Below are 17,162 nucleotides of genomic sequence, written 5' to 3'. Positions count from 1 at the left end.
TTTCCAGTCAAACATCTTGCAGGATTACTTGATCTTTGATGATGGTACTTTATCTATGTATCTTCCTGCAACTCTAATTTCATGACTAAATATGCTGTTATTTGGTTAACCACAAGGTGTACTGAAAGTTCACCCTAAAGGTAGGCTGCACCCTTCTTTCTTCAGGGATGAAAGAAATCTAATGAAAGGAAATGGCCATTTAAAATGGAATTACTTCCAGTCTTCCTCGTGGAAGTAGCAACGAGATTTTCGTTCTATTAAAAAAGAAGCTTTTTTTTTCCTGTTCCTCCAAGCCCCATTTTGAGACATCTCCCTAAATATACTTTGCTTTCAAAACATAATTGATGCAGTGGTGCACGTATATAGTGCTCCAAACACTGCTACACAGTGGGTCGCACTCGCGCGCACACACGCTTCCCCTCCTTTCTGCATCATAGTCCGCGGTTACCATCAAACGTTCACGTAATACTCCCGTGAATACGCTGACTTGTTGGAAACGCTCGAGTATCTTATATCTCTGTGATAGCACGCTGGGACATCAGTGGATGCATCCAAAGAAAAGTGAAGCCGCAGTCAAATACTCGAATATTACGCAAAGACTTGGATTACCGAGTACCAGTTGACTTCGTTGAAGGTAAGTGAGTACAGTTTTCGTAATTTGGATTAGTGTCATGAGACTGCAAAACACTGAAAACAAAAACGATAAGTGAAATTGTTGAGGGATGTTCTCCGAGGTTTATTTATTCAGTAACGCGAATGACCGTCTTTGATACCAAAACACAACACAGCCGAGATGTTTTGAAAACTTTTGGAGGAATTAAACATTTTGGTAGGAATAGCAGACATTCTCACGTGATTTCAGAAAACAGCAGGATCGGTGACATCGGACGAACCTGTGCTAAGCGCATTTTTTGAGCTATGCATAAACTGTTAAACCTGCATGAGCTACTGGGCTGTCAGTGTATTCCTATAGGAAGACTAATAACGGTGAAATCGGTTTTGCTGCCGATGGCAAGTTTGCATATACTCTTCATTATCATAACTTAATTCAAAATCTAAAATTTTGAAGCGGTAGTTCATAGACTTGCTCAAACTGCGCTCCAGATTTACATAAGGCGTCTTCTCCCTGCACTCAGACTGCAGTACTTCTTCAGTTCACATTTTAACAGTCTCGCGGTGTCCATGCCTCCTTGTCATTATTTGTCATCTTTTCACAGCCAGCGAGCTTACAATCCCCACTTACTTTGGCCACCACTTCTTACACCCCAGAAGGAGGGAGAGTGCTTTGACGTTTTGAACACTTTCCCAGAAGAAGCACAACAGTCCAAGTGACTGTCTCCTAGAATAAACCATTTTTAAAAAAGAAAGCCATAAGGGTGCCCTTGTATACCTGTAGTGGCTCTTGAAAGGATTGCAGTGACGTGTCATTTTAGTCATTACGGATTTGGATCAATTACACAGCATTAAAGGAGTGGGAATTTGTAATTAGCGCACAGAAGTTTGGAAAACCTGGTGCAGAAAACAAGAGACTTGATACAATGATACAGTGATAAGAGATGCTGTGTTTAAATGCATAATTTGGAAATGCATATTAGAATGTGCATGTATGAATATCCAGTATTTACATATATTTACAAACAGAGATGTAGACACACCACACTCTGCTTTGGTGGTTCTTCTTTCCAAGAAACAGTAAAAGATTCATCACTGAGAAGAGTGTGGAAAGGGCTTACCTGAAGAGAGCTGTGGTTTTCAGTTCATGTAGCAAGCTATACACTGAATTTAATATTTCTATGCAGTGGTGCATTCCAGTAGGTTAAAGTAGCTGTCTGATAACTGGGTCATACACCGCTCTGGTATAGTGTCAGAGTATTGTGGTGAATAAGCTTCAGTATCTTTCTCGATTAATTACCTCGGTTAATATTTTTGAAGTTTCGTTCTGTAAACTCTTTTAATAGAGTTTCGGTCACATGAAGTGGCAGTGGTTTTGGGGAGTAATGCCAGTGAGAGCACAGAGAGCTGTTCTGTACAGACGGTGCCACAATGCATACTGTAGCTCTTGGAAACCATGGCAACAAAACAACATCAGAAGAAAGTGGTAAGATGAGCCAGTGATGCTTCAGAAAAGAGTTGAATGGTACGAGTCAGTGCATTGCACAAGCAAGCACAAAAAAGGACTGATTCATACTCAACAATTTTCTCCACCTCACTGGACCTGCCGTTCGAGGAGGGGTGGGGTTGGGTGGGTTGGGACAAAACAAACACTTTTCTTTCGCCTGTGTTCATTTCTGCCTTAATGTGTCGGAAAATGAAAAATTTAAATGTGTGCTTTGCATTCACAGCTAGCAAGAGGGACATTTTTATCATAAATGAAGCATTACAAGCTATAAAATTTGGCTCAGATATTATCACTGCCATCTGCCCCCTGTCACCAAGCAGTTTCCTTTGAAGAGCCTCAGCTGTGGCCAAATCCACAGCTCTGGCCTGCTGCCACTGTCTCACATGGCTTTGACAAACAATCCAATTCCAAAATAGCAGCAAGAAACATTTATTTAAAAATGAATATATAAATAAATAAGGAATAAATAAGGACGCTTGTAGTCATGTCTGTAAAATGTCACGGGCAAACCTAACAACAAAAGCACAGTAAAAGAAAAAAAATGTTCTCCAGACCCCCCCAAAAAAAGGTTTATGTTCTTCCAAACTGCCTTCAGAGGTTGTCAGTTGTTACCTCCTACACAAACACACCCATTACATTGTGAAGTATGCGTACTAGTGGTCTACTAGAACATAAAACAAGTAAACAAGGCAACGACAGTAAATAGTATCCATAAAATGAACGTCTGCTTTGGGGAAAATCGGTACGCATCATCCAGTTTCCATCACAGTTGTTCAACATGACTCAGCATATCAATTATGCTGCTTAGAAAACCAAAAGAGACAAAGCTTTATTACAGTGAAACAACATGCAGTTATAAGATGGATTATAAATACAATGTCACTGCAGGAACATTGAACATATAATGTCTTAGTATTTTAGGGTTTATTAGATAATAGTTTATTTAATAAAGCAAAATGAGTGAAGCATAAAAACACATGAAATTACTTCATGTACATATTCATGATGCCAATTCATTAAATTACAAAAAAAAAAGACAATTGCAAGCTGAAATCAGTAAATTCATGAAATCTAATTTTTATTTAGGATGTTTTTAAAATTAAAATTTATAAACTTCTGGCATTGTGTTGAACTCAGTATTTTAACACATAAAATAAAATATCCAAATCTTTTCCACCCAGCTCCACAGTCATACTTTTTTTTACTTACTGAATGCAGATGATGGTTATTATTTTTAGCCATATTTAAACTTAACACGTTCATGCCATTCAGGCACTGCAGCCTAGGTGAGACTGCTTAAAAACACTGATTATTTTAAAATTCTGATACATTGCTGTCATTTTTAACTGCTAGAATATAATGCATAATGCAAATTTCCAGGCTTTTTTTTCTTCTCAAACTCACATCAGCATGAGCAGAACAAAAACGCAGACATGCCTCATCCCTCAAAGATTTTATTTTGAATCATAATAGTCCCCTAAGGTTAGGCAGTGTTGTGCAACTGCTGGAACGCAATGTGAAAAAGTGCCATCCATCCTCATTAATCTTATTCTTCAAAATTAGACCGGTGGTAGGCAGCTGAGATGTGCCCTAGGATGATATTTACAGACAAAGGCTTATATTTTAGTACCCTTTGTGGCAGGACCATGTCCAGTTGGTAATGTGTTCCAGATGTATGTAATTTATTTTCCTTAATAAAGGGTCAGTGGGAGCATTATGCGACTGCAGCTCTATGGCTCAGTGTACTCACAGTTTCATTTTTGTAACATACATACATTTCATCCCACTGTCACTATCAATAAAACAAATGCAACTCCAGCTAGTGAATAACAACAACAAAGTCAATGAAAAGACCTAAACACAAATTGCTTCTTGGTTTCTTGTCAGATATTATACATCACATTCAAGTTCAGGGGGATCATTTTTTCTTTTTCTTTATACATTTTTGACCTTTTTGTTCACTTTTGTTTAAATCCAATTTCAGCATAGAAATGGGAGTTTTTTGTGTTTGGTTTTTAATGTTGCAAAACCTCTGTAAAAAAAAAGATGTCTATTCAAACCCCACGCATCACGACTGTCAGCTTTGTAGGCTGTATATTAAAGTTGTTATTACTGAAAACAAAATAACCTGAGCTACTACTTTATGCTACCAATCAGCAGCTGGACAGTGACATCTTTTTTTTTATTTTTTATTAATTTGTTTTCTAATCACACCGTTCTGCCTTTGTCATTATTCACCAAGGGTGTCGCTAGTTATATTTTTCTTTTTTTAAGTTGAGCTCAGCGACTTAATTTGAGACATAATTTACATCCCCATTACTGAAGAGCACTTCATTCAGCTCTTTCAAAAAGCATAGATAAAAGACCCCTGACTCAGCAATAGTCAAGTGTCTTCTATCTTTTTTTTTCTGTCTTCTGCTGAAGAACTGCTTCTTATCTCAAAGATTGCTTTGAAAGGGGAAAAACATGTGCACACAAAATTCTACCCAACTTGCCATATTTCTGTTTATTGTTTGCTGAGCCGTCCTGTGACTCAAGCTTATGAGAACAGGTGTAGGGATCTGTGATTCATTGTGAGGTCTGATAATTGTATTAACTGGTCTGACATCCGCCTTACCTTCTAATTCTGCTTGGCATTCATGATATTGTCTGTCTTTCTGCGATAGCTATTGTCTGTGTGGTGAGAAACAGAGGCCATGAGATAAAATGCGTGTTTCTTAAAACTCTGGTCAGACCTTACTAAATATGCTTGCGGCCTAGTTTTTGTTCAAGCCCTTTTATAAGTGAGGGTAAATAAGATCATGAATTCTGGTTGAATAAACACAAACAATGAAAGCAAAATGTGTGCGTTTGTGTCCTCACGTACGTAGTATGTTTTCTTCCGTTGGTCTAAATGAGCCTTACAGGACTGGTGTATGTATAATGAAAAGAAATTATTCTGATACCCAGACAACAGAGTTGTATCAATCTGAGTGAGAGAAAATGCTAATGGTGAGTCTGGGTATTATTCTTGTCAGATTGATGCAGAGGATGTGATTTAGCTTGGGCATATCTTTCAAACGCTCCCATACTCTAGAAGTGAAAGCTCGCCCCTTTAGGACAGAGGAGAGCCACGCTGTTGTGTTCTGCATTTTCACCAGGCAAATGGTAAACTGAAGTATGGAATTGTTTAGGCTAGAGCTCTGCAGGAGGAGATGGATCGCGTGCTTTTAGTTTGCAGCACACTCGGTCTTTCACTCAGCCCCCAGGAAACATCTCCTGCTTGTGCACACTGAAGAAAAAACACAACCTTGAGTAAAGTCTGGGATGGACTTAAATAACAAAAAAGTAATGGCTGAAAAGAAGAGACTTGATCCCTTTGGCTACTCCAAGTTGACCCCCACCTTCACTTTAGCGTGCTCAAAATAAAAGTGGCCTGTTTGTAGTCAAAGAGTGGGTGGATTACTTTTTACCACATAAGTAACAGTGACTTAGAAATGCTGGTAACTTGCATAATGTGTCCGCATTCCTATTCACACACAATTACATAGCTCTTAAATTAATAATAGTTGTACTGTAACTACCTACTGCATTGCTTACCCTAGTACTAATGATATGAACCTCATGCGTCAAAGATTTTACAGTACATACAGGTAGAGATAGAAGATGTGTAAAAAATGCAATAAAGGTCATCTGCTGAAGTCTAATAAAGGATGCTGCATTTTAGAATTGTTATCAATTTGTTTACTGAAAGAGCACTTTGCAAACACAAAATCCAAGCGATAAAGAAGTTGGAAACTGTGTCTTTCCACTAAACCACTAAATAGCCTTATGGTGACATATTAACCTGACTTGTGTCATTTCTTAGATTGCTTAAAAAGAAGCTAAAATTTGGAATATCGCTAGAAAAGATAAGGCGTTCAGATACTGCAGCGTCACTATCTCCCATAGATGTCTTTGGAGAGTCTCCTTGAGAACATTTGGTCACCTATACCATCCCAGTGTCTTCGACTCGAGGGTGCTATCTTGATTCACAATTACTCTTAAGCAATACATTGTTAAAAAGTGCACTGAAAGAACATCTTCTTAAAATATGTTACACCTTGCTGTACTACAGATATTACTGGATGCAGCAGCCGGGAGAAATCTTTATCTCTGGTCTTGACTGAGGCTATCACTCAACACCTCAGTCAGAATTTTTGTACTCCCACTCTTCTGCACTGGCTGCTACTTCCATTGTAAGGCCTGCCAAAAAAATAGTCTGTTATCCACACACAGATCCTATGTCATCAGTAATTTTAGCTGGCAGTTGTGGACTTGTTCAGCCGCATCAGCTCAGGTTATCAGAATTTAAAGTTATGTGTAATTTCAAAGCAAAGTTTGAGTTCTAACCTAGAATTGAAACCAGAAGCCCAGCTGGTAAACACTTTGACCACCAGCTGCTTGCACTGATCTCACAAGACAGAAAGTCTCTAAGCAAAGTAGATAACTAATTCAAAGCAAAGGCGAGACACAAAATGCCGTTGCTCTGAGAACACGTTATAGCAAATGATCCAGTGTTAGATCACTCTGTGTCCATAAAAGTGCTCCAATTTTCATGATGAAAAAAAAGCAGCGGGGTTATGTAGCCAGGCTGTGAAATTGGCATAGAAACCTGTTAGAGGAATTCATGTGGGTGAATTTAATTTATTGGGCTTTTTGTGGCATACAGTTGGAAATGTCATCCTGCATGCAGTCATTTATCCTACAGTTAAGGATTTATGTTGTTATGTATTTGTAAGCTCTGTTATTTTGGTCATTAGAGAGACCAGTGCACTCAAAGTGTTTTGTATTTATGAAAGCTGTAGGTTATTTATGATGTATGATTGACATATTTAGTAAAAGTTTTTTCCCATATACTGAAAATTCTCATATTTATGTTGTTTATCTTACAACATATCGAGATTTGTGTTATAGAAAATTAATTGGTGGTTCAGAACCTGGGATTTCTGCAGAACTGAGTTAAATAAAACCTGCATGAAAATACACTGGCAACCTGTCCAGGCTGTACCCAGGATTTCAGCTTTTCACTCTTTCGTCCTGTAACATCTCTGATGGGCTCCAATCAGTCAATCGCCACCCATGCATGGATGGATGGATCACATACATGATGTGTGTGGAAGCTGTTGTTCACGGAACATGGAGAACTAATACACATTGTTGGAACCTGTCAGTGTTTTGACTCAAACCATAAAATCACTGTATAAATCACAGACTATATTATTAGAGTCTAAATTGTTTTACATTACTCTGTTGGTGTCCTTGGGAAGATTGACCAAAAAAGATAAGCATTTAATAAATTATCCTATGTGATTTCACATTTTCCAGCATTATAATATTTGTCTGACACACAGTTACGTATTCGAACGAAGGCACTGAACTTCTTTTTGGGAAGCCATGTGGCTTACACTGCATGTTATTCATTAGTTTTGTGATCATAAACTACCACTTATTTTGTTGTAGTACAGTACTTGGACAATAATATTATTCTCTAATAGATTTTCTCGTATATTTTCTTAATTCTTATAATTGAATTCTTCCTACTGGTTGACAGTGAACATGTACGGGTTTATATGTTAATATTGTGGTGTTTTCTCTTGTTATTTCAAAGCCAACAGGGCAACAGCTTTTCCAAATTTTAAGCAGTTTAGCATATACAAAAGCAGAAAAAATGTCAGCTGTTGCACAAGGTCAGATCCACCTGAATATTCTTTACTGCAGAAAACAGACAAATGAAAGCTGCTGCTCCTGCAGTACAGGGCTGACTCACTGCAGGATGGAAAGAAGCACACTTGCCGGTCTCACTGAGTTCCCCGAAGAAGATTACTGAAATTTTAAATTTTTATGTTGTGTTTCTCTTGTGGTAATTTGAAATAATTTGCTCCCACAAGCTCAATTATGCCTGCCTAGTCTCAGATGTACAACCAAAAAGATTCCAGAGAAAGAGAGTTTTGCTTCCTGCAAATGTGTGCACTGATTTACTGCATTTACTCATTTAATGCTAAACGCATCGCTGAGAAACCATTCCCCCTATTTCTTTTAGGGTCATTAATGAAACAGTTTATTTCGTTCTCAAGTAATTTTTAGCACAGCTTTTAAAACTCGTGTGCAATAATGTTGTTTACAGTATTTAGCAAATACTATGTACTATGCCGTTATCTTTCAAAACAAAGCTATACTCATATGTTATCTCTTCACTTATTACCCATCGTTGGCAGGTTGTGTTGGCAAGATATTCCCCGGCTAGGGCACGAGCTGCCATGCCATTTGGCTGTTTGACACTCGGGGAGAAGAAGGATTACAACAGTCCCTCAGAGGTGACCGACAAGTATGACCTCGGACAAATTGTTAAATCGTGAGTAAATTTTTCCCTATCTGAATGCTGACAAGTGTGTACATAGTAGGGATGGACCGATCCGATATCGCGTATCGGTATCGCTCCGATACTGACGTAAATTACTGGATCGGATATCGGAGAGAAATAAAAAATGTAATCTGATCCATTAAATATCACAAAAGCACCTCACAAAATTTGCGACATGGCATAACTCAGCTCAGAACCTTAGCACGTCGGAGCAGTATGCCTCACGTGATAGAGCGGCTGTGGCGTGCGAGACCTGTCGGCGGTCTGATTGAGCATTTGGAGCCTCGCTACGTGCTGCCAAACCGGCATTTCATCTCCAAGAAAGTTATCCCAGAGAGAAGTAAAGCAAGTGTGTAAGTTCATCTCTGAATGTTTGTAAAGCATTCCCACGTTAAGCTTAACAACCGATATTTGGAGCGACTGCCTCTTCTCTCCCCTCCCTCTCCTGTTGCTACTTCAATCATGAAACTGATCAATGATCAGCTGATCAGCTTTTCTGTCGCGAGTCCGTCTCTCTTGTTTGTTTTTGGCCCACAAACAGTTTTATTCATTAAAAAAATACACTGTATCGGATTCATATCAGTATCGGCAGATATCCAAATTTATGATATCGGTATCTGTATCGGACATAAAAAAGTGGTATCATGCCATCTCTAGTACAGACTTCTGAGGAATTTGACTCATAATATGATATATGTTTGCTTTTTTTCCATATTGACACAGAGAGGAGTTTTGTGAGATATTCCGGGCGAAGGACCGGAACACCTTAAAGATGTACACATGCAAAAAGTTCCACAAAAAGGATGGAAGGAAAGTCAGGAAAGCTGCCAAGAATGAGATTAAGATCTTGAAGATGTAAGTAAAGTATGGCGCTGCTCATTTCAGAGCTTTAGGGGTGTGGAAGCCACCTGGCAGTGAAGCAAAGCTGATGTGAAATGACCATTTATCTCTGAGTTCAGCCAAAAATACCAAAAAGGGGGCATTGTGGTGAAAAAGCCAAAATATTCAAGTTTGGTATATTGCAAAAGTGACAAACAGAGTAAAGTCAAGTAAAGTCAGATTGCAAGTTTCATACATATTTGTTTTTGCTTAAAGGATAAGTCCGGTGATGTTCAAAATTTACTTACCATCTACCAAGCTGAGAAGTAAACTCCTTAATTTATCCTTTTAATATATATTTATTTTGCAGCCAAATTATGACTTATGCCTTTTTAACATATTGAAAATCTGCTAAAAAAAAAAAAAGAAAAGAAAAAGAAGAAGAAGAAGAAAAAGAGAGATCAGTGAGCATAACTATTGCAGTAGATGGCATGGCATTACCATAAACATGGGTTTATCCCACATGGACTGCTTTCGTAAATGTTTATTAGAGCACAAGAGGTGCAGCTTAAATCTAGTGTTTACTGATGAGTAAAAAAACAAAACTACTGCTCATCACTTTAAAAAAATAAAATAAAAGTAGTGTGTTAGCTGTGCTTTAAGATGAGGTCTTCATTAGTGACAAATGGGTATTGGACCTGACAAAATTAGAACTAAAAACATTTTTGGTCAGGATTTTTTCATTGGGTCTCCCACCATTCTTATCCTGTAAAACGTTATTTTTAAAAGCCTGAGATTCTATGACACGTAACATTCGGTGGGCCTATTGTGATGTCTAAGGACTCAATTGTCACATTTGCATGAAAAATAATACATAATAAAGGTCAACATACCAGCAACTGACAAGAAATTATAATAACAATCAGCATACTTGGTCCCAAATCAGTTTAATAAGGAATTCATTAGATGTTGATTATTTATGAACCCAGAACTGACATATTATTGTGGTGATTTGTCATTGCTTGACTAAGGCCTGCACTGTTTTAGTTGGTGTTCTAAAAATTCACCCTCTGATGAGCTAGACCGTGGTGATGCCATGCTGGCAGTTTTTGACGTAATGGAAAAAACTGCCTGTTGCAGTTACACAGCTTTACCTTGTTTTATGCTCTTGTTTCACAGAGTACCACTGAGATTTTGTTATCCTTTCTGACTCAGTTATTTCTCATGTAACCTCACCTACGTCACTGCATCTTTCTCCTGTTCCCTTCAAAGGGTAAAACATCACAACATCCTTCAGCTGGTTGACGCCTTCGAAACAAAGAAAGAGTACTTTATTTTCCTGGAGCTGTGAGTAGTTTTGGGGCATTTGTTGCTCACTGTACCTCTTCAACTCTCACAAAAGAAACGATTTATTGAATCTGTGAAATGTTTTAGAGTATTATCAAAAAGTGACGTACTAAATCTAGGTGTCCTTTTTTGCCAGTGCTACAGGCAGAGAGGTCTTTGACTGGATCTTAGATCAAGGCTACTACTCAGAGAGGGACACCAGCAATGTTATGAGGCAGGTGTTGGAAGCTGTAGCTTACCTGCACTCTCTGAAAATCGTCCACAGAAACCTTAAGGTACTGCACTGCTGACACCTAGTGAAAAACGACAGCATGTCATCACTGGCCAAATAAATTACTGTATGCAGGGACCACCTTGTAATAAGGTTGCATTCATTAAGATCATATGCTTTCTATGATACAAACAAACTTTCATTTCCTTAACCAGCTGGAGAACTTGGTCTACTTTAATCGCTTGAAGCACTCCAAAATTGTTATCAGCGACTTCCAGTTGGCAAAACTGGAAAATGGACTCATTAAAGATCCATGTGGGACTCCTGAATATCTTGGTGAGTAAAATCAGTTCAGATCAATAAAATTCATCTTGTACTGCTTTAGTTTTTAACTATAAAGTGCAAACCTGCCAAAATACTTAAAACCTGTTTTTGCTGCTAGCCCCTGAAGTGGTGGCGAGACAGAGATATGGAAGACCTGTGGACTGCTGGGCCATAGGTGTGATCATGTATATACTGTAAGTGGCTCATAATGTGCTTAGAGTATCTTGTATTACAAGTTTTGTTTTGTTTTCTTAAGTTAGAGTTTTGTGGAAGAAAGTCTTATTCTTTTATCCTCATTTTTCTACCTCATTAGTTTGTCTGGGAACCCTCCTTTTTATGATGATGCTGAAGAAGATGACTCTGATAATCGTGATAAGAATCTTTTCCTAAAGATTTTGTCAGGGGATTATGAATTTGATTCCCCATACTGGGATGATATTTCAGACTCTGGTAAGAGACACTCAATGTATTTGACTGTACAACCTTGTTTATAAAATTTTTTAAAAAAAGTTGAGATGCTGTGTAAAATGTAGGAAAAAAAACAGAATGCAAACAAAAAACCAAACAAAAAATCCTGTATGTTCTCACTTAGGGATCAGGACCATTATTTACCTCAGCCTCAGACAGCAGCAGGCATATACAGTGGGGCAAAAAAGTATTTAGTCAGCCACCGATTGTGCAAGTTCCCCCACTTAAAATGATGACAGAGGTCAGTAATTTGCACCAGAGGTACACTTCAACTGTGAGAGACAGAATGTGAAAAAAAAAATCCATGAATCCACATGGTAGGATTTGTAAAGAATTTATTCGTAAATCAGGGTGGAAAATAAGTATTTGGTCACCTCAAACAAGGAAAATCTCTGGCTCTCACAGACCTGTAACGTCTTCTGTAAGAAGCTTTTCTGTCCCCCACTCATTACCTGTATGAATGGCACCTGTTTGAACCCATCATCTGTATAAAAGACACCTGTCCACAGCCTCAAACAGTCAGACTCCAAACTCCGCCATGGCCAAGACCAAAGAGCTTTCGAAGGACACCAGGAAAAGTATTGTAGACCTGCACCAGACTGGGAAGAGTGAATCTACAATAGGCAAGCAGCTTGGTGTGAAAAAATCAACTGTGGGAGCAATCATCAGAAAATGGAAGACATACAAGACCACTGATAATCTCCCTCGATCTGGGGCTCCACGCAAGATCTCATCCCGTGGGGTCAAAATGATCATGAGAACGGTGAGCAAAGATCCCAGAACCACACGGGGGGACCTGGTGAATGACCTGCAGAGAGCTGGGACCAAAGTAACAAAGGTCACCATCAGTAACACACTACAACGGCAGGGAATCAAATCCCGCAGTGCCAGACGTGTCCCGCTGCTGAAGCCAGTGCATGTCCAGGCCCGTCTGAAGTTTGCCAGAGAGCACATGGATGATACAGCAGAGGATTGGGAGAATGTCATGTGGTCAGATGAAACCAAAGTAGAACTTTTTGGTATAAACTCAACTCGTCGTGTTTGGAGGAAGAAGAATACAGAGTTGCATCCCAAGAACACCATACCTACTGTGAAGCATGGGGGTGGAAACATCATGCTATGGGGCTGTTTTTCTGCCAAGGGGACAGGACGACTGATCCGTGTTAAGGACAGAATGAATGGGGCCATGTATCGTGAGATTTTGAGCCAAAACCTCCTTCCATCAGTGAGAACTTTGAAGATGAAACGAGGCTGGGTCTTCCAACATGACAATGATCCAAAACACACCGCCCGGGCAACAAAGGAGTGGCTCCGTAAGAAGCATTTGAAAGTCCTGGAGTGGCCTAGCCAGTCTCCAGACCTCAACCCCATAGAAAATCTGTGGCGGGAGTTGAAAGTCCGTGTTGCTCGGCGACAGCCCCAAAACATCACTGCTCTCGAGAAGATCTGCATGGAGGAATGGGCCAAAATACCAGATACTGTGTGTGCAAACCTGGTAAAGACCTATAGTAAACGTTTGACCTCTGTTATTGCCAACAAAGGTTATGTTACAAAGTATTGAGTTGTATTTTTGTTATTGACCAAACACTTATTTTCCACCCTGATTTACGAATAAATTCTTTACAAATCCTACCATGTGGATTCATGGATTTTTTTTTTTTCACATTCTGATTCTCACAGTTGAAGTGTACCTCTGGTGCAAATTACTGACCTCTGTCATCATTTTAGGTGGGGGAACTTGCACAATCGGTGGCTGACTAAATACTTTTTTGCCCCACTGTATATGCAAACCTCAAAACTCAGCACTGTCTAAATATTTTTGAACATACTGCCATAAAGATGTTAGACAATGGACAGAATCCAGCAGTGTGACTCTGTACTAAAAGAGTCAGTAGCAATCACATGACTCGAATCAGACTAGTTTACTACAGCTGTCTCAAACTGCTACATCCGGCTGGTCTCTCTAAAACACATCCTGAGTTGAGATGTTCAGGTCATCTGCACTCAAGTGATATGTAAACCATATGAATTCACACAACTCCTTATCTTTTTTGGAAACAAGGTTGCATGTATGTGTGTCTGCAATAGGCAGATTGCAAATGATGTGTCCAAGGTATAAATATTTTTTTATATTATTTCTTGTTTGTTTGTTTATTTTATTTGTATTTTTTACAGCCAAAAGCTTAGTGGCATCTTTAATGGAAGTGGACCAAGATCAGCGATTGACGGCACAAGAAGCCATAGCCCATGAATGGTAAAGAACCAAAATCAAATGTAAACAGTACCATGAATACAAGTTAAATTATGAAGTTGATGAATAGATTGGCACTGGAGGAAAATCTCTCTTTTGTTACTCTTTTTCAGGATTTCTGGCAATGCTGCCTCAGATAAGAACATCAAGGATGGCGTTTGTGCACAAATTGAAAAGAACTTTGCCAAAGCCAAGTGGAAGGTAGTCCTTCATATGAAGTATACATCATTAAATTAATGCTGTAATGTAATTACATAATTAATGTAATGTTTAGTGTATTACATACATACGTTATATTCAGTTGTGGCCCAGGATCCAACTAGCAGGCTATATCTAGTTGTATAAATTGTCTAAAACATATTTCTTTATCCATAAAATGACTCTTATTTGACTCTGTTTCTTAGAATAGACACACTTTGATGGTACCTGCTTGCTTTCAAACTGTTGGTTGTAGCATTTAAATAATGCTCAGTTGGTACCAAGGGGCCCAAAGTGCCAAGAAAATTACCGCAGACTGTTAAACCACCAACGGCAACCTGAATTGTTTACACAAGGAAGAATGCTTTAATGTTGTTTACACAAAATTATGAACCTACAATCAAACAGGCCACTTTTTCCTAATCTTCTATTGTCCAATGTTGATAAGCCTTGTGAAAAATGTATCCTCGGTTTCCTGTTTTTAGCTGAGCGGCGTGGCACATGGTGTGGTCTTCAGCTGCTCTGTAGCCCATGTCGTTCAAGTTTTGATGTGCATTCAAGACTTGAGTTACTGGTTCCCAGTATTGCTCAGTGGATCAGAATCAGAATGGCATTTATTCCAAAGTTTGTACACAAATTAGGGATATTTTTTGGTGTCATGGTCCAAAAAAAGGGTTCGACAAATAGAATACAATATAGATTATATGTTTTATATGATTTATATTACATGATTATATATTATATCTTATATTGTATTATAAATACACACAATATAAATATATATAAAGTACCTACAGATATTAGAATACATCTTGTATGTAGGTAGAGCACAATGCACAAAAGGATATTGCCTACATGTCTAAATACATGAAGATACTGTCATGTGATTGATTTTTGCATTAATGAGTAGTTGAACAGTTGTGCCTAATGAAGTGGCTAGTGAAGTTGCCAATGATGAGCACAAGTGAAAAGATGGACTAATGTATTTCCTTGTATGTAATCATCTTATATGAACTACATTTTCGTTACTCACAGAAAGCTGTTAGAGTGACTACTCTCATGAAGAGACTTCGAGCATCTGAGCAGGGCGATTCTGGGGCCACGGGGGCTCCAGCTGACCCCAACGCACCAAGCGGTGCTCCTGCTCCTCCAGCAGGTGGCAGCGACGGCGTTGCCGCCAACATGAAAGGTGGTTGCAGCGAAAAGGCTCCGGAAACACAGACTGCACTCTCCCTGCTCAGTGCGGCCAGACAGGAAGAGCAGGCAAGGTGCAATGGTGATGTTCCTCAAATGTTGCCACAGAGAAAAGGAGACTAGGCCTCAGTCAAACACGTAAGGAGGAGCAACAATCCCATGTGCAGTACAGCCAATAAATCTGGCATCATGATATTGTGTCTTTGCCGTCTAAGTTTACCCCCAGTTTGCAGAATTAATCCACAACAACTCACTTTCATCCTTTTGCATTATGTAATGACTAGTCTTTTCAATAGTGTTCGCCACTCTCCCTTGTTTTGTTGCAAAGTAGGTCTTCTGTTGTGTTTGTTTTCCTTGAGAACTATAAAAAAACTAACAGCGTAGTTTAGTGAAATTAACTCAACTTTATTCAACCTGCCACTGTATATAGATATATTTGTCTTTGTTTTGGCAAATTGCTACTTTAGCTTCAGAACTTAAAATCCTGAGTTTATATCTTGTGGCCTAAAATTATGAGTTGGTAATTTAACGATACTAAGGTTTATTTCAAAATAAATATATAGAGTTGTATTTAAAAGTCTCTCCAAAATAGACAGCAACACACCATCTCACAAGTAATTGAATATAAAACTAAAAGTCCAAATAATTATTTTTCAGCCGTCTTAAAGATTTCAAACTTGTACAATATGAGTGGTATTCAAATATTTTATAAAATACAGTGGATTCAATTTGACACCATGACTACTACCGGGCAACTTTTGACAACTTAGAATTTTAAGGCATAAGAAAGCATATGTTTTAAGTTAAAGTGCCTTAATATTTGTTGCAGTCATGTACGAATATGTTTCAAGAGGAACAACTTGATTACATATGCTTACTAAGTTCATTGAAATGTTTTAGCTGTTTTATTTGCGCCTCCGTTTAGAGTCTTTAGCCGCTGTATTGATAATTGTGTTCCGTCCTCTTTGACACTTCATTTAAAACACTGAAAACTAGATGTAGAGCATTCTGTGTGGAGTGATGTTTTAGTTGTTATTGTGTTGTAACTCGTAGCTAGTAAAACTCAGAGTTTATGGCAGAGTCCATATTCTGTACGACTATGTATATTTGAATTGTATGTGTATACATGTGTATTTTTTTTAATTGTGTGTATTTGGCAACCTTTAGCTGAGCTAACAAGTTGCTACAATGCTTGTGAATGAATAAAATGAGCAATACTCCTGTTGCTGAAACAAGCTGACATTCTTCTGAAGTTGCCCTTCACTTACATGATACAGTATTTGATATTTGATTGTGTTGTTATGTTTTGCTTTGTTTCTCAATTAGTATAAGAATCCATGCCTTTTGCCCAATGTCAGACCAGATCAGCAATTCCAGTAATATTATACCAAGAAAGTGTATTTAATTAAAAACTGTGATAATTGCTGACACAGAAAACAAACAATAGATGCAACATATGCAAACACATGCATGTTCATAAAATGTCCCAGCCAATATTTATATTGTTTATTGTGCCTTTAAGCTTTAGACTTTAGCATGGGGCTTCTATAATTGTCTGTGGTAAATTGGATTTTCAGTGATTTTTGAAAACTAAACTCAATTGGACACCCAATATGAAACATATTATTATTATTATTATTATTATTATTATTATTATTATTATTATTATTATTATTATTATTATTATTATTATTATTATGAGGCACTAACAAAAAGGAGAGGAGGAACTGTAGGTGGCAGAGTGGAAGATGCTTAAATTTTCATTTGAGGGACCAGAAAGGACAGGATTAGAAATTAGAAAGCACGTCATAGAGGTAAAATTAGAGAGGGATGGCTGAAATGGTTTGGA

General features: G+C 38.2%; 1 protein-coding gene across 1 annotated transcript; it reads left to right on the top strand.

Annotated features, from left to right (window-relative positions):
- The first annotated feature begins 358 nt into the window (after positions 1-358).
- Positions 359-16,555, top strand: LOC146709872 (caM kinase-like vesicle-associated protein). Its single transcript, XM_085457054.1, has 11 exons — positions 359-634; positions 8,356-8,492; positions 9,225-9,356; positions 10,593-10,667; positions 10,804-10,942; positions 11,094-11,214; positions 11,321-11,396; positions 11,516-11,652; positions 13,846-13,924; positions 14,035-14,122; positions 15,155-16,555. The coding sequence occupies exons 2-11, from the start codon at positions 8,398-8,400 to the stop codon at positions 15,434-15,436; spliced, it is 1,224 nt and encodes a 407-aa protein (XP_085313180.1). The 5' UTR covers positions 359-634; positions 8,356-8,397; the 3' UTR covers positions 15,437-16,555.
- Positions 16,556-17,162: the final 607 nt, after the last annotated feature.

This window comes from Copadichromis virginalis, linkage group LG5 (assembly GCF_057382275.1).
Source record: "Copadichromis virginalis isolate Kocher_CV1m ecotype Utaka linkage group LG5, C_Virginalis_male_GT1.1, whole genome shotgun sequence".
NCBI classification, from domain to species: domain Eukaryota; kingdom Metazoa; phylum Chordata; class Actinopteri; order Cichliformes; family Cichlidae; genus Copadichromis; species Copadichromis virginalis.
The sequence above is the reverse complement of the archived record's forward strand: the minus strand, read 5'-3'. Positions and strand labels throughout refer to the sequence as shown.

Excerpts from the sequence above, each read along its gene's own strand:
- LOC146709872 (XM_085457054.1), top strand. The coding sequence starts at position 8,398 with ATGCCATTTGGCTGTTTGACACTCGGGGAGAAGAAGGATTACAACAGT. Across the intron at positions 11,397-11,515 it reads GGTGTGATCATGTATATACT|TTTGTCTGGGAACCCTCCTT; the intron begins GTAAGTGGCTCA and ends CTACCTCATTAG. Across the intron at positions 11,653-13,845 it reads GGATGATATTTCAGACTCTG|CCAAAAGCTTAGTGGCATCT; the intron begins GTAAGAGACACT and ends TATTTTTTACAG.